This window comes from Protopterus annectens, chromosome 10.part0 (assembly GCF_019279795.1).
Source record: "Protopterus annectens isolate FY-2018-M chromosome 10.part0, PAN1.0, whole genome shotgun sequence".
NCBI lineage: Eukaryota > Metazoa > Chordata > Ceratodontiformes > Protopteridae > Protopterus > Protopterus annectens.
Window position 1 is genome coordinate 479410596 of NC_056744.1, and position 18584 is coordinate 479429179.

The 18584-nt window shown below is 40.3% G+C and overlaps 1 protein-coding gene across 1 annotated transcript in view; it reads left to right on the top strand.

Moving 5' to 3' along the window:
• CFAP57 (cilia and flagella associated protein 57) overlaps positions 1–18584 on the top strand; it is a 1240893-nt gene that overhangs the window by 767970 nt on the left and 454339 nt on the right. Inside the window, exon 12 of the mRNA XM_044085374.1 lies at positions 2129–2290. Within this exon, the coding sequence (XP_043941309.1) occupies positions 2129–2290 (162 nt within the window). The remainder of the gene's footprint in view (positions 1–2128; positions 2291–18584) is intronic.

Below are 18584 nucleotides of genomic sequence, written 5' to 3' on the forward strand. Positions count from 1 at the left end.
ATTCATGTGCTGTCCCTTGAAGTGCTTTTGGTAAAGCATTTAAAGTGATTTAGAGAATGATTTGCTCTGTAAAGTAACATGACTGCTGATGATAATGAACACAGCCAACAACTTGTGTTAACCTTAGTGGTAGAGGTAAACGCTGGGAGGTTTAGCAGACAGGTAGTGTTTGAGATGCTTCTACTTGTGTGTATGAGTGAGGCTGAAGGTGTAAGTTTATGTGTGAATGTGCATCTGCCTGAAAGGTTGCAGTGGGGAGTGGGGTTAGTTAGAGGGTGCGCACGTGTGTGTGTGTTTGTGTCTGGAATGTTGGAGTTGTGGGTTAATTAGGGGGTAGGGTAGGCTTGAGTGTGTGTGTGTGTGTGTGTGTGTGTGTGTGTGTGTGTGTGTGTGTGTGTGTGTGTGTGTATTGGGGGCTGTCATACATCCATACTCCCCTAAACTAACAAGCAAATCCTGCAACATTGGTTATTTTTTTTCTATTTATAGAGTGGGTGTGGAAGTAGACTTTTATGATGGAAATGTTCTGAATTGTGCAGTTTTGTCATTATTGGTTCATGCATTTTGTTTCATTGCCTACAGTACAGTCTACTGGAAAAATGTTCAAACAATAAATTCAGGAAGGTGTATCAAAGAAAAGAGCACATGTATGTTTCTTGTTTTGTGTGCAAGGGGCCTATGATTTGCAAACAAACCAAAGGTAATCTTTATCCACCCGTGGCCATGCATTTTCTTTGGATGTGGTGTGGGTTTCAATGCTGTTTCAATGAATGTGAGTTTCAAGGGTAGAGTAGTTTTAATGCCATTGCCAAGTTTTTTTCATTGTGAGACAGTATTGCTTTGTTTACCATATGTCTGTCAGTGTTTGTGCATCGTTGTGCTTTAAAATGTAAAAAATAAAATCCAAATAATCATCGTAGAAGAGTAGTTTTAATGCTAAGTCTGTTTTCATTGTGAGACCGTATTGCTTTCTTTAGCAAATGTGTATCAGTGGGGTTTGTGCTATAAAATATGAAATAAATGTTTTAAATTAAAGCCAAATATCTGTAATTACTGTAGAAGTAAAGCAGAAGACAGTATGCACAGTGAGAGTTTTAAACAGTGTTTATGGCAACTGGGGAGAAATCAGCTGAAAGCAGGCATCTGGAACAGAAAGTGGGTGTTCCCATCAGCTGATGTCACAATGATGTCACAAAATGGGCGTGGCAATGATGGGCGAGGGGGTGGGAATGGGTGGAGTTATGGGTGATGCAAGGGGCGTGACCTTAGTCCAGTTTTAGCCACAAAGAAAGCTGGCAACCCTTATTATGTCTCTAAAACTAAATATTTTATTTCTCTTGGTGAACTTCAGAAGTTCTGCAAGTAATGATTTCTTCTCTGCTAAACTGTTGTAATTCCTTTTCTCCTAAGGGTCAATAACAGTGACCTTCAATGCCTGCAGCAGTGGTTGAATTTTGTAGATTGGGCTTTGATGGTTATACCATACTACCCCTGTTCTGCTGTGTCTGTACAAGGTGCCACAAAAGAACTTTTGTGTTAACTTGTCAGTCTGTGTTCCACTCAGGCTCTGCCTTTCTGTCTGCCAGCTCAGCTTGGTCTGCATAAGGTTGCTTGTGATTCTCAGTATATGTGTTTGGAATATACTAATAGGGTATATTTGCTGACCAAGTACATGCTCTATGAAACTCAGAACCTCTGTGGTTGAAGTCATGTGACTGTGAAGCCTTTTTCAAAAAAGGTTGATTTTAGAGGATTTTTTATTTATTTTTATGTAAACTACAATGCTGTGCAAATTATTAACATTTAGTTTGTATGAACCTACATTGTCTATATGTTGTTTGCATATTGCATTGTGTACTTTGTTTTTATTTTTGGATTGTAGTGTGGAAATGTAAACATTTAAATTATTAAAGATGAGACATTAACATAATTTCAGCAAAAGCTCATTTTAAACTTGTGTACGTCACTATTTGTCATTATTTATCTGAGGAGGGAAACTTGCTGCATTAACTATTTGCTGTGTGAGATGAAGTAACAATCACTGCCTGCAGCTTATTTTGCTGTTCAACACTTAATGCATACTAGACATCTGCTCACATGCTCTATTATGTTACCTTGTATACTTCAGATGACTGTGTCATATGATGATCAATTCCTTTTGAGTGTATCAGAAGATGGCTGCATGCTCTTCTGGAAAATTGTTGATAAAGAAGGAAGAGGAGTCAAAAGAGAGAAAGAAGTAGGGTATGCAGAGGAAGTACTCATCACCAAGTCTGACATGGAGGAAAAGGTAATTTATTTGTTTTCCCCCTTTTGTTTCATACTGTAGTATTGTGTTAAAATAGAAAGAGAAAAGTTATACATATACCAAGCATGATAAATGTGGAGGGGACTAGGGGAGTCATAAAATACTGAGGACAACCCAAAAACATGTTATTTTTTGTGTGGAAAAGAAAGACATTTGATAAATACATGTGACAGAAGAAAATGTTATATTTGTGGGGAAATGGGACATGACGCAAAAATGTGAATTGAAATGCTATAAGGGTAACAAAATTGGACATTTATGGGTGGACTGCAATAATGAAAATAAGAGTAAGGAAAAAGAAAGAGAAAGGGAAGAAAATGAACAAAGAGAAGAAATTTAGAAGTAATATAAATAGAAGAAAAATTAGATGAGAAAAAATAAAAAGGACATAGAATAAGTTTCTGAAATACAATATAAAGAAGACAAATGGAGAAGTAGTAAAAGAAAAATTCTATTGGTAAAGGAGTAAAAGACAGAAAAAAAGAAAATTTAAAGGAATCAAGGCAAATGAAAAAATGGACGTGAAGTTGTTAAATCTCGCCGTTTATTCTCACTGATGGGTTTGGAGCCGATCCTCGGCTCAGACACGGCCGATAGCAAAGCTCAAGGTTTGCCAGTAGCTCGAGACCAAGCCCTTTATCCCACAATGCACTGCTGGAATTATCCCAGATCTAGTTTGCCGCGGCAAGAGAGATCTCGGTGATCCAGCTAGCTCGGACCATTTGTGAGAGAAAAAACAGCAAGTTTTGATAAAAAAACTTTCTTTTTGTCTTAGATATTTTCATATAGATAGTTGTGTGTTAGTGTTATAAAATTTTAATCTTAGAATCTGTAGTTTCGGATAGTTAGTGCCCTCTTGGCTTAGTTGTTTTGTGTGGGCCTTTTAGCCCTATTTAGAGTTATTAATCTCTTTTTTTCTCTGTGAGCCTCTTTAGCCCTGTATTGTAAAATATAGTTTAAATTGTGATAGATAGTGCCCAGGTTGGGCTTAGTTGCTTTGTGGGTCTTTACAAAGAAAGTAAGGACTTTACTTTATTAGTTTTTTCAGTATACTGGTTTGTTTTACCTTTACTATGTCGGATGACAAGGAAATGTCCCATCCTAAATCAGGATTCAAGAAATGCCCAGATTGTGGGCAGAAAATGCCCGTCACTGACGGACACATTCAATGTGTCTACTGAATGGGGACTAAACATCTCCAAGACACTTGCAGCATTTGCCATTCTTTTTCTTCAAGAGTCCTCTTGGAGAGAAGGAGGAAGCTAATAGACAGGAGATTGCTGCAGCATTCCTTTTCTGAGGTGTTGAGTAGCCATGAAGGTACTAGCACGTCTTCCAAATCCTCAAAATCTTCAGACCCCAAAGTGGCAAAAAAGTCAAAAACTTCAGAGGGAGGGTCATCGGTTCCACAGACCTTGGAACAAAGTGTACCTTTGATTCAGAGCCAGCTTCCAGTATTGGAGCCGGTCTCAGAAATTCCCTCTTCGCCTCTGCTCCAGTCAGCATGTTTGGTGTATTCATCTAAGTCCTCAGTCAGCCTTTCAGATTTGGACATGGATCAGCTAGTGCAGAAACTTTTACAGGCACCAGGACTTGCAAAATTGTTGTCGACCCCGACCAGCTCATCGGTGCCAAAGACCATGGAACCGGATTTATCTACTCCTCCTTCGAGCTGTACTGGACTCTCGGAGCCGAAGAAAACTGAACCGATGATTGTCGAACCCTTGGAGCCGATACCCGCACTGGTGTTATCGGCTCCATCTACTTGGATGTCCTCGGCGCCGACCGAGGACTCTAGGAGCTGATGCCCTCCCATCGGGTCCGGGGAGGATAGTCGGACTGATTTGTCAGTGCCGACTCTTCCTCTCAGGGCTTCGGCTTGGACGAGCTTGGCTCCTACCTCGGGCTCGGAGCCCATGGTTTTGGTGCGGGAGGATTGGACGGTACTTTCGGGTCCGTCTACTCCTTCTTGTCAGAGCCATGGTGCCTTCGATGCTATGAGGAGAATCCTGTCTCCAAAGACAACGTCAGCATCAGTTCGGCCTTCCCTCTCCCCTCAAGCCCCTGCATCTGCTTCTTCGTCTACTTGTCCCCCTAAGCATAGAGACTCTGAGCCTCAAGTACCCCCACAGGGTGTCCCCTGCTCTTCTGAGACCTCCCCAGATCCCCCCACTGAGGAAGTGCCCAGGAAGAGACTGTGCAAGAGGAGGCACTTAGAATCCCCACAGGAGTCTTTGACATCTGACACGGACTTGGATGAGTCAGAAGGGTCCCCTCGATCCCCCTCTGAGGATATCTCCTTTGCAGAGATACTAGAGATCCTTAGTCAGAGGGGTGATTGGCAGTCCAAGACCCCTATGGAGGACAAGTCTGTGCTCTTGAAGGCTTTTGGGTCTCAAACTTCCACTTCTTGGGTGTCTCCGCCTTATGACGAGCTCATGGAACTGATCTGTTGTAAGGCGTGGGAGTCACCGGAGGCCATGGAACCTGTTCCTCGCAAGCCAAATAAATTCATGTCTGCCCCAGTGAACAAGCCATTTTTGACAATGGGAGTGCTTGTTGATGCTATGGTGGTAGCTGCAGCCACCAAAAAGGAAGTGTCTGAGACATCCGCATCTATCCATCCTCCTAACAGAGATTCTAGGGTCATGGATAGATATGAGAAACGCATGTTTAGTTCAGCGACTTTTTCTCTGTGATCACTGAACTACTTAACCCATTTTACAAGACTACAAAGAGATCTCCTGAAAGAGCTAGGAGATACTCTCCAGGGTACGTTAGCTGCAGGGGTGGCCGAGTAAGTCAACGCCCAGCTTGCTACCCTAAACTCAGTGGTAAACTCATCCATGTGTCTCATATCCTATGCAGCTGATGGTTTGAGTAGAGCCATTAGTTCGGGCATTGCTCTTCGAAGACAAGCCTGGATGCATCTGTTCCTTTGTGGAACCCTTTAAGTCTTCCTTTATCAACACCCCATTCGATGGCTCATCACTGTTTGGACCTAAAGTAAAGGAAACTTTAACCAGGTGTGAGCAGAAGGCAAGACCTTATCTGCCGTTGGAGTCCATTTTTCTACCCCTACTCGGCCCTACCCCAAGGGCCCTAGGGGAGGGAAAATGTGGTTCCATAAAGCACATGGAGCCTTTCAGGACACACGTGGAGAAACCCCTTCTAGAGGCAGAGGAGGGGGTTATAACGGAAGATGCCACCCCCACGGCAGAGGGGGTCCACAGCAACAGGGTGACAGGGGTCACTTCTCCGGTCAACCCTACCAGCACCCCTGAAAGGGGGCCTGGCTGTTCGGCTCTGGAGGCAGTTGGGGGTCGCTTGTCTTTGTACCCAGAAGCCTGGCTAAACATAACATCATATACATGGGTACAAAGCATAATTTCCAGAGGATATTTCATACCGTTCTCTACCCCTCCCATTCCTGTAAACAGAATCCCAGATGTTCCACCCAGTCTCAGGGAACAAGCAATCGTAGAGGTCCACAGATTGCTAGAAAAAAGAGTCATCCAACCAGTCCCAGCAAACCAAGTTGGATTCGGAACTTACTCAAGATTCTTTTTGGTACCAAAGAAAACAGGGGACTGGAGACCTATCTTGAACCTCTGCAGACTCAACCAGTTCATAAAGATAGAGAAGTTCCGAATGGTCATGCTTCAGTCCATTCTTCCCTTCCTAGGGAAAGGCGATTCGATGTGCTCCATAGATCTCAAAGATGCATACTATCACATAAAGATGAACAGATGCTCCAGAGATCACCTGCATTTCTGGCTGGGAGCCAATCATTACCAGTTTCAAGCCCTGCCCTTTGGTCTCACTACAGCCCCCAGAGTGTTCACCAAATGCATGGCAGTGGTCATGGCTCACCTGAGACATCTAGGATTCCAGGTGTTTCCATACCTAGACGATTGGCTCCTCACCGCTACCACCAGGCATCAATTGATTCAGGCAACGCAATACACTTTGACACTCAATTAGGCATTACAATCAACTTCGAAAAGTCTGCCTTATCGCCATCGCAGCATACCGTTTTTATAGGAGCAGAGTTAGATACCTCAACTACCACTCTACGTCTTCCAATTGAAAGAGTCTCACTTCTCCGCCAACATGTCAGCACACTGGTGTCAAAGAACAAAGCTACAGCAGCAGATGTCTTGAAGGTGCTAGGTTTGATGGTGGCAGCAATCCTGGCTATACCACTCGCAAGGATGCATATGCAAATTCTTCAATGGCTCCTCTTTGCTCAGTGGTCTTACCAGAAACTACTGATGTACCACATGATTCTCATCACAGATTCTTGCAAGAGAGACCTTCGTGGTGGTTGACGTCTCTTCATGTCACAATCAGAAGACCCTTTGTCCCCCCCCCCTCAGTAGCCACTGTGATCATGGATGCTTCCCTGATAGGGTGGGGGGGGAGCATTTTCAGGGAAAGACTGCCCAAGGCACATGGACAGATCAAGAATCACATATGCACATCAATGTTCTAGAGTTGAGAGCGGTACTTCTGGCATTGCAGTACTTTCATGACTCTCTTCCTCTAGGAGCTATTGCAATTCAGATGGACAGCATGTCAGTAGTCTGGTACTTGAACAAGCAAGGTGGAACCAAGTCTTACCCCCTTTGTCGAGAAGCCCTCAGGGTCTGGCAATGGGCAGTGTCATCCCAGCGTTTTCTGTTAGCAATGCACATCCCGGGGAAATCCAACATGATAGCGGACAAACTAAGCAGGGCGATATTGCTCCCTCATGAGTGGTCTGTCAAACAGGTTTCGGAGTTGATTTCCCACAAATGGGGCCAGCCTTGCTTCAACCTCTTTGCTAGCCACATCAATTCAAAATGCAGAAGCTACTTTGCCCTAATACCACCTCCCGGTCATCCCCCGAGAGATGCACTTTTACACGATTGGCCCCCAGGTCTCTTTTATGCATTCTCACCCTTCCCATTGATACCCAAATGTTTACAGAAAGCAAAATAGCTGGGAAGGACTGTTATCCTCATAGCCCCCTACTGGCCTCAACAGATTTGGTTCCCGTTTCTCCACCATCATCTGTTGGAAGATCCATGGATCCTGGACCCAGTTCCAGACCTTCTGACGCACCCGTCAGGGGACCTCCATCCTTCACTGCAGTCCTTGAAACTGACTGTGTGGCTAATCCACTTCCCCTAATTGCCAGGCTTCATTCAATTTCGGAAGATACAAGACAAATTCTCTTGTCTTATCACAAGCCATCTACCAGGAAATTATACAGCAATAAATGGAAAAGGTTCTCAATTTGGGCCAACACGCAGAAAATTGACCCTTTCCGAGCTCCGCTATCATCCATTTTAGAATTCTTGACAAAGATTTTTAAGGAAGGGGCAGCAGCTGCTACAGTTCGTGTCCAGTTAGCTGCCATCTCAAATTTTCACCTTGGGTTTGGTGGCTCAAATGTTATGGGCCATAAATTATCTAAGACTTTTAAAGGTGTTCTTCACATGAGACCTCCTGTCAAAATTCCCTATTCTCCCTGGAATTTAAACGGTATGCTGTCTCAAATTATTCTTCCCCCTTTTGAACCAGCATCTTTTTGTGATCTCAAATATTTATCCTGGAAAACTATTTTTCTAGTGGCCATTACTTCTGCCCGCAGAGTGTCAGAACTTCAAGCATTATCTGTCAGGCCACCTTACGTGATCTTCCATGCTGGTAGAGTATCTCTCAGAACAAACCCCTCATTTTTACCTAAAGTCTGTTCTGAATCACATATCAATCAGGACATTGAGCTGCCAGTCTTTTTTCCCAACCACTCTAACAAATTGGAATACATGCTGCATAAACTTGATGTACACAGACAGCTCAGATTTTATCTTGACAGAACTAAGGATATTAGAAAATCAGATCAACTTTTTGTATCCTTCTCAGAAGCCAGAAAAGGCAATCCAGTGGCTAAAACAACCTTATCTAAATGGTTATCAGATTGTATATCCTTTGTTTATGAGAATGCAAGCATGCCATTGACACACAAACCTAAGGCTCATTCTACCATAGCCGTTTCTATGTCTTCTGCTTTTCAAGCTAAATTGCCCCTTGACAATATTTGCGCTGCAGCCACTTGGTCTAAGCCTCATACCTTTATCACGCATTACAAAGTAGATAAGGCTTCCAGGGACAGGTCTTCCTTTGGTTCCACGGTACTGAAGAACATACTTTCATGAGCCACCCAAGATTGTGGGTGCTAGGGATGCTACCCATCAGTGAGAATAAACTGCGAGATTTAACAACTTCACATAAAGAAGTTATGTACTTACCATAACGTTCCATGTGAGTTGTTTATCTCGTCTTTATTCTCATGTCCCTCCCTCCTTCCCCCTCCTGGCTGACTGTTGACTTAGAGGCTAGTACCATCCTAGTTATTCAATATTTCTTCTTCCCCTTCGGGAAGTTTTTCTTTGTAGAAATAAATAAAAGGGTATATATATATATATATATATATATATATATATATATATATATATATATATATATATATATATATATATATATATATATATAGTTACACGAAGCAAACAAGATCTGAGGTAATTCCAGCAGTGCATTGTGGGATAAGGGGCTTGGTCTCGAGCTACTGGCAAACCTTGAGCTTTGCTATCGGCCGTGTCCTCGGCTCCGAACCCATCAGTGAGAATAAAGGTGAGATAAACAACTCACATGGAACGTTATGGTAAGTACATAACTTCTTTTTAAAGTGTTTGACTCACAGTGACGAGGTACAGTGTTTGATTCTCACCTTTGGGAGGGAAATTGGCTAGGCTTAGAATGGCCTATTAAAAAAGCTAACCTAGTAATTAGGTATGAACTTATGAAACCATGAATCTAAGGAAAAGGGAACAATGAAAATGTTAAGTGTTGTCTGTAAATGTGAATAGTATTAAAAATATAGTAAGAAGAATAGGGATTTTGGAGTGGTGCAATACATATGATGTAGATGTAATTATATTAGAAGACACAAGATTTTTAACAAATGAAGAAAGTTTACAGAGAAACTATGTGGAAAATGAAAGATGTTCATGAATAGCCATATTCTGTAGAAATACAGTAAAGGTATTAGATGTTGTTGTTGTGTCTTTCGGCTTATCCCAGTTAGGGGTCGCCACAGCGGAACTCCGGTCTGCTAATGTTTGGTAGTGGATTTTTACGTACCGAGTTACCAGCCCTGACACGCAACCTTCAACGAAGTCACGCCCATTCACGTATGCCTCCACACAGAAGACGCTCTAGCTGAGAATTGAACGGGACAACGTCTTGCTGTGAGGTGACAACGCTACCGCAGTACCACTAAAATGGAAAGAACACGTCTATAGAGTTATAACATTATATGCTTATACTAATTGCAAAGAAAGAGAAAACTTACTTCATCAGATTTTAGACTATGTAGTAATAAATATGAATATTGTAATAACAGGAAACTTTAATTGTGATCAAAGAGGCAAGAGTAAAAAGAAAGGAATTGATGTAATAAAAATGTTAGAAGTTATAGTATGTAGTAAGTTAAAACTTTGGACAAAAATTCATGGACTTGCTAGATAAAATATGAGGACAGGTAAATTTAGATTTAGCTGCAGGTCCAAATGGAATAGGGTATGAAATGTATATAAATTTAAGGGATTAGTAAAAAAAATATTTCTTAAGGATTTTGAATGATTAAATGAAGATTTTATGTATAAGAAATTATATAGTGGAATGCTTAAATTCATATGGAGGAAGGAAGATAGAAGACAATTAAAAAACTGGAGACAAATAGTATTGAATAATAATGATTATAAGATCTTTATGAAAATAATCTTCTTCTTCTTCTTCTTTTGGCTTTTCCCGGTTAGGGGTCACCACAGCTCATGATTGGCAGTGGAGTTTTACTGTGTTGAGTTGCCAGCCCGGCGCACAACCTTCCACAGAAGGCACACACACACACACACACACTCATGCCTAGGGCCAATTTAGTGTGTCCAGTCCACCTACAGCATGTCTTTGGGATGTGGGAGGAAACACCCAGAGGAAACCCACGCGACGACAGGGAGGACATGCAGACTCCGCACAGAAGGCACCCCAGCCAAGGATTAAACTGGAAAACCTCTTGCTGTGAGGCGGCAATACTAACCGCTGCACCACCGTGGCCTCCCACATCTTTATGAAAATAATACAAAATAGATTTGAAACTAAAATGCAAAATATTATGGAAGATAGTATATATGTTATAAAGAGGAAGGGTTGTCAAGAATTATTAATGATACAGAAATTGTGGATGATATTATGAATAGAAAAAAAAGAGTGAAAATCATGATATGAGACCTTAATAAGCCATTTGATACAATCGGACATGAAATCTTATGGGTAATAATGAACGAATATAATATAGGTAAGAAAGTTAGGAAATTATATATGCCAGTATATAGTCATAATAAAGAAAAACTACTTGTAAATGGCTGGTTAAGCCAAGAGGTACATATGAATAGTGGTGTAAGACAGGATGTTCAATGAGTTGTATGCTCTTTGCATTAGTAATGAATGTGATAGTATGTGCAGTAAATCACAAAACAAAGGAGGTGGGATATATAACACCTGAAGGATTAAGAATTCCAGTTCTGTTAACATATGCAGATGACATTATAATAACTGCAAAAAAACAATATTTGGATAAAAGAAGTAATAATTTGCACAAATGTGTGTCTGGATGTGATGGGATAGCTTTAAATAAAGAAAAAAGTAAAGGTTTAGGCGATTAGTAAAAACTCGGGTATATATTTTACAATGAATGAAATTTCTGTGTTAGGTGTAAAATTTGCTTACTCGCAATTAAACGATTCAGATGTCAAGGTATAAAAGCTGGGATGAAGATTTTCTCCTTATACAGTGTCAACTGGTCCCCTAATTTGAGTTGTGGGATCTCCCTCCAGTATTTAAGATGGTTGGGAGAGGCTCCCCAGATGGCTTTCTAGTTAATCAATGAGTCTTACAGAAAGGCTGTCACTAGTCGTAGGATCCTTTCTTTATCATTAGCAAGAAAGAGTTCCACTGGGAGGTGCTGCTGTGCTCGTATGTACAGTAATAAGCAATTAGCAGCTGTGCAGTTGTCTGGGAATATACAGGAGTCTTGATACAGACTGCCCAGACAGTTTTTGAGGAATCCTAGCTGTGCTATTGTCTGGGTAATATTCAGTAGTCTTGAAAAAGACTGCCCAGACAAGTATTTAAGAACAAACCCTTGTTTGTAGGCTGGTGCCCGTGTTGATGTAAAATCACAGTTAAAATGTTATCAAGCATTCAATCTTCTTGTAAAGAAAGATGAGACAGTTTTCAGTTATCAAGTCAAATGTTTTAATAGCAAATGAGCACTGCTTAGATGTACAGGTTGCAAGGATTGATGTATTGGTTATATTCTTTGCATTAGTTATAAATGTGATAGTATGTGTGATAAATAACAAAATGAAGGAGGTGGAATATATAACAACTGAAGGGTTAAGAATTCCAGTTCTGTTAACATATGCAAATGACATTATAATAGCCAGTACTCAATCCTTGTAACCTGTACATCTAAGCAACGCTCATTTGCCATTAAAACATTTGACCTGATAAGTGAGAACTGTCTCATTTTTCTTTACAAGAAGATTGGATGCTTGATAACATTTTAAATATGATTTTGCAGCTAAAAGGGCACCAACCTACAAACAAGGGTTTGTTCTTGAATACTTGTCTGAACAGTCTTTTTCAAGATTCTTGAGTATTACCCAGACAGTAGCACAACCAGGATTCCTCGAGAACTGTCTGGGCAGTCTGTATCAAGACTCCTGTATATTTCCAGACAAGAGCATAGCTGCTAATTGCTTATTACTGTACATCCGAGCACAGCGGCACCTCCCAATGGAATTCTTTCTCACTAATGACGGAGACAGGATTCTAAGACCAGTGACAGTCTTTCTGTAAGACTCATCGATTAACTGAAAAGCCATCTGGGGTGGCTTCGGCCCATCCCAACCATCTTAAATACTGGAGGGAGATCCCAAAGTCAAAATCAGTGGACCAGGTGACACTGTATAAGCTGAAAATCTTCATCCCAGCCTTTTATACCTTCACACCTTGATCATTTAATTGTGAGTAAGCCACTCATTTATTCTGTTTGTAACTAGGGGCCACAGTTCACCTAGGTTATCTTTACTTGCAGGCTTGCCCAGAGCAGTTGGCACTCATGCATTAGGTATAAAATTTGGGAATAAAGATATAAGTAGAATTCAGTGAGAAAAATCAATATAAGAAATAAAACAAACCCATCTTTTCTGGAGAACATATAAAGTATCATTCAGAAAAAAGAATTATTTGATAAATTCAGTACTGATGGGGAGAAATAGCATACTTAGCGAGTATATTTAAGCTACTATGAGTATTTGAAAAGGAATTATTGCAGATTTTAGTTTATTTTTTTCATTTATATGGGGTTCTAGATTAAACCCAGTAGAAAGTGGAGTTTTGTTTGTAACTAAAGAGGAAGGAGGTTTTGGGTTAATTAACCCAGTGGTATATGTTGCTTCATTAAATTTGTACAAAGTGTTAAAGTGGATAAAAGAAAAAAATGAGAGATTAGTAGTAAAATTATATAAATGTAATTATGATAAATTTTGGGTATGTTAAAAAAGAATAAAAAAAAAGAAAGTGCATAAATAAAAAAATAAATAAAATGTTGCCAAGGAAAAATATTTTTGTGGAAAATAAAAATTGGTAATATAGAAAAAGATAGAAATGTATGGTATAAGAATGTAATGATAAAACATTACTATATAAAAGCATTGCAAAAACCTAACAGATGGAAAAATTAAAGCTATAAAAATAAGAAGCAAATGGTGTAATCAGAAAGTAGAATGTTAAGATTGTTTGTGGAGACTGGTAGTTGATAAATTACCAGATATAATCAGAAAGTAGAATGTCAAGATTGTTTGTGGAGACTGGTAGTTGATAAATTACCAGAAAAAGAAAATATGCCATATAAAAAGAAAAGTAGTATAATGTGTTTGCATTGTCAAGGTGAAAAAACTATGGAACATGGGTTTTTGAAATGCAAAAGAGTAAAAAAAACTTATGGGAAAAACTATGTAAAGAAGATTTTTGAAGATGTAAAATAAGTGCCTAAAATAAACATGGATATGATTAAATATAGTTATTATAAGAATAGCAGTAAAGAATATGTTAAAATTATTTTGTGTTATATGGGTTATATGGAATGAAATAAATAAAATTATGTTTAATGGAAATGGATTTTACCAAGAATATTAAGTAAAATCAGATGGTGGTTATGGAAAAAGGAGTGGGGTTTTAACAGGCATGAAGATTTAGTATGACTGTAAAGGAGATTATGAATATGTATAAATAGAGTTGTATATGTATATGTTTGTAGATTTTTAAATATTTGTAAATATGTTGTACATAAGAGTTCTTTGTATATAGATAAAGGACACGTACACTTTTTGATAGGTGTGGAGTCTTTCATATCCACTTGAGCTACTACCAACTCAGGCAGATGGGGTCCTTGGTTTATCTATCTATCTCTTCATTAGGCTTGTTCTTCTTTTAGTTTTGTTTAATAAAGTTCTTGTTCACTGGTGCATGGTGTCCAAAGAATTCACTTTGTTCTCATTTGGTTATTCTGTACTTTAATTTCCTGGACTTTACAGTGCTGTTTTTTGTTCTGAGTTCAAGCAGGAGGATCACCACCTTTCGCTCCAGAAGCAGCTTCTTTTCACCTAAGAAGTCTGATAAAGTGAAAGTTATCAAGAAATTGGAGAAAGAAAAGGAAAAAGAAAAAAGTAAAGAAAACAAATAAAGCAGGATAATAGGGTTGGAAAGTCCAGAATGAGGTCTCCAGAGTTGGACCAGTCCAGCCTGGCTCTGAAGACCCTGAATTTCTTGACTCTACCTGATGTGTTGATCCTTCAGATTCAGTCTCCATCTCCACCTTGTCATTTCTCCTTGGTGCCAGCTAGCCCAAGGCTCCACTCAGCTATTTTGCAGGTGAAACATAGACATTCATCTTAACCACCATTGGCTTCCTCCTTCAGGTCCTTCCAATCATTAAGGAGTCTGTTAGAAGCTGATGTGGTCAGGATGATGCAGATGTTTTCTTTGGGTACAGATACAGGTAGGGGCTTTTCCCAGTGCCTACCCCTCTGGTAGCACTGGGCATGGTCCCTACTGCCCCACCACTCTTCTCCTTTATGCAGTTCCACCCTTCCCTCTAATAACAAACATTTCTTCAGAAAGCCAGGAGGTGCAAGGCAATGATGAGATCTGTGTGGAATATTTGCAAAAAATCTGGCAACATTATATTAGTAACTTTCTAATTAGTGTATTTTGTATGTTTGTCATGATTGAAAATGGGTACAGTAGGCATTGCAGAAGCAGAGCTTGTGTCATGGTAGGGATAACACTGTAGAATCTAGTATTTTGGATTTGTAAAACATGCCCAGTTCCTAGTTTGTTTTACATATTACATAGCCTACTTGACTGTCAAACTTTAGGCTCCTGTCTATGATAATATCCAGTACCTTTCTTAGTATGCTGTGCAATTTCAGTAATTGTGTTGGTCTGGCATTTTATGCTGAAATGTTAACAAGAGTAGCTTATTATTGTTATTATTGTTATTTTGCATTTAATAGTAATTCAGAATTGACTAGTAATTGTTCTATCTGAGAATCAACTTGGTATTTGGTTTTAAGTAGCTTGTCTATTGAGGTGCCATCACCGATTGAGGTAAAGTCATCTGTGTATTATACCAAAGTAGCAGTAGGTGAAACCTAATGCATATTATTTATAAATGTAGAATAAGGTGCCTAGTGTGGATCCCTGTGGTACCCCAGTTGTGACTGGGAGATGTGGGAAAGTTAAGTTCTGTCACCTGAAACACTGTGCTATTTTGGACATATAGCTGGTGAAACATAGGGTAACTTGTTTAATTTTGTCTCTGTTACTTAGCTGATGGAGGTGTAACTAGTGCAAAGATGTGCCAGATTTGCTTTGGAGAGATCCAGAAATATTGCTGTTATTAATTTACCTTAATTTAGCTGCATGTTAATAAGATCTAAGAATGCAGTCAGGGATGTTTCATTGTTCTGGCTTTGTCTAAAGCCATGCTGTTGGGTGTGATATACCAAGTTATTGTGGTTAGGAACATTTCCCAAGAGTTAATAATTGCATAGATGTACCACCTTTATGGATAGGAAAATTTTAAGATTGTTTCCATTACGTAGGAAGATATTGTTTCTTGCTGGATCTGTTTAGGAGGATGGATACAGAATGAGCATTGGAATCTACAGCAATAAGTAAATAGCCTGGTGGAATGTAGTCAGGGACTAGAGTTGTAGGTTTAACTTTTTGTAGATGTTTTTTGATTTCACATATTATTACTGAACAAAAGTCATATATGTGTTTCAGATTTCAGTTTTCTACTTGGGAGGATGAACAGTATTATTTATTTACTTACTTACTTACCTTTTGTTGACCAGTGTAGAGGACTCATTCAGGTGTAATGTTTTCAGGCTCAGCCTGGGAAAAGTAAGTATAAAGTAATAGTAGACAAAGAAGTAATTTAAAGTACAGTTGAAGATTACAAATACAGTATTAAGCATGCAAAAACATATCATAGAAATCTGTCTAGCACAGTGAGTGTTCATCTAATATAATATCTAGTATGCAAAATCATTATAACAACAGATTTGATGTTGTCCTTTTCATTCTTTCTCACCAATGGGTTCGGATCCAACTCAGCTGCATACACAAGACTTCTGATCCAGCTTTTGAGCTCTTCCCTCTACCCATAATGCTCTGTTCTATTCCCAACACCTCAGATCTTGTTTGCTGCCATCATGGCTGGATGTAGGCTCTGCCTTTCAGCATAGTAAGCAGCTGTTTTCATATAATTTTTACAGTCATACTTGATTTTCCTTTTTTTGCTGTCCAGCTCCTCCCTCTGCAACTTTCATTACGATTTCTTCTGTCTTTACTCGTAACTTCTACTCAGCTTGAGTAGTCATAATACCATTGCTGGTACCTTCCTTTCCTTACCTTTTTTTAGGTATTCTCTGATTTCCCATAGTTGGTATTCCTTTCCCCCTTCATTATTAAAACTTGTTTGTTGTTTTAAAAAACTATCTAATTTCTTGTTTGTGGTTTTCGTGTTTACACCGTGTTTTACTCCTTGACCATGTCAGAGAAATCAACTGGCTTCAAAAAGTGCACTTCTTGTGGGCATAAGATCCGAAGCTCAGATGCCCACAAGAAGTACATATATTGCCTAGGACCTGAACATCTTGACACAGCTTGTCCCTTTTGTGCCACTTTTAATCCCAGAGCATTATCAGACAGGTGCTATAAAATGATTCAAAAGGGTTGCTTCCTGCTTCTTCTGGGGCTCACCCCCCCTCAAAACACACACAAATCAGTTTCTTTGGACAGGAAGAGATCTCCTCAGAAGTCCCCAAGGGCTTCTTTGGAGTCACTTGACAAAATTAGAAAAATTTCAAGTCCAACCACCTCAGATCCAAAACTTCTTGGACTGTACCGGGACCCAAAGCCTTCATTGGATATGAAAGGTTCAGTTCCTATTGTCATTTCACCCTTGCCTTCTACTTCATTTTTGGATCCTAAGTTCTTGGATCTAAGACCTACTTCAAGCCGCAAAAGCCATACACCAGAGTATGGACTGAAATCTATGTCACCTTCTCTGCCAACTCAGCTTTTTCAGATTGTAAAGAAACACTCTCGACCCTCATCCACAACATCTTCCAGATCTTCTAGGAGTTTGTCAGAGGTGGATATGGATAGGATGATGCAGAAATGTCTCAGGGCTCAGATCCAGATGGGGGTCCTGCCAACTCCATCCTCTCCTAGAGCCATGAGTGCACCCGAAGTCCATTCTGTCTCTTTCTCCAATCTGACTGGTAGTTTTGGAGTCCCAGGATATGAGATCCTGAGAGGTTTGGAGATGGATCCAAGGAAAGTACCATCTTCAACTCCGACAGTGTTCCTGACTGATTCTGCTCCAATACCTTCAAATCAGAGCAGGTCTCAGATCTGAGAGGTCGGTGTCAGGTCCAAGGGATTGGGTTTGTCTCTGAATTTGTCAGATCCATCCTGCCCTCTTAGAGCCTTGGCCCTGGACAGTTCATATCTGATTCCAGGTGTTTCTGTATCTCAATGATTGACTCTTCACCACCCCATACAAGCCAGGGACTGCTTGGTCCAAGTTTCCAACACTTTAGGCATCTCAGTAAACCAAGTCAAATCTAGTCCCGGTACAGACCCTACAGTTCATAGGGACTCTTTTGAATTACTACCACTCACTCTCTGTCACATCACATCTTTGAGACATTAAGTTTGGTCTATTCTGTCTCACCCATCTCCTCCCGCACGATTAGTACTACAGCCTCCTGGGTCGATATCAGCTGCCATACTTCTGGTCCCTCTAGCATGATCCTTTATGTGAATTCTTCAGTGGACTTTGGTGGTACAATGATCAATTCTTTGTCAGCCCCTATCGTTTCCCATAAGACTCACTCCAGTCTGCAAACAGCATATTCATTGGTGGATTCAATCCAACAATCTTTTTTCTAGTCAGACTGTTCATTCTTCTGCCCCCATTTGGCACAGTGACCACGGGTGCTTTCCAGCTGTGGTGGGGGGGGGCATTTCTCAGGAAAGATGGTCCAAGGCATGTGGTCCCCTCGAGACTAAATTGCATATCAACATCCTAAAGATGAGGGCAGTCCTTCTAGGGTTGCAAGCATTTTAAGATGTTCTCCCTCTGGGGAATATTGCAATCCAAACAGACAATATGTCAGTAGTCTGGTACATCAACAACAAGGAGGAACCCAGTCTTATCCACTATGCAGAGAGGCCATGAAGATTTGGGATGCACATCCTGGGCAGCGCCAACATATTAGCAGACAGGCCCAGCAGATCCATTGTGATGCCTCACAAGTGGTCTGTCAGCCAATTGATAGTGAATATGATACTGGGGCCAGACTTGCTGTGATCTATTTGCCTCACCCCTCAACAACAAGGGCAGCAAGTACTTTACTTCTGAACCTGCCTCAGGGGGAATCACCGTGAGATGCTTGGATTCACAATTGTCATCTGGGTCCCCTGTATACATACCCCTCCTCTCCCCCTGATTTCAAAGTTCTTTTAGAAAGTAATCAAGGCTGAAGAGCTCAGTAATCCCCATTGCCCCTTCTGGCCTCAACAGGTA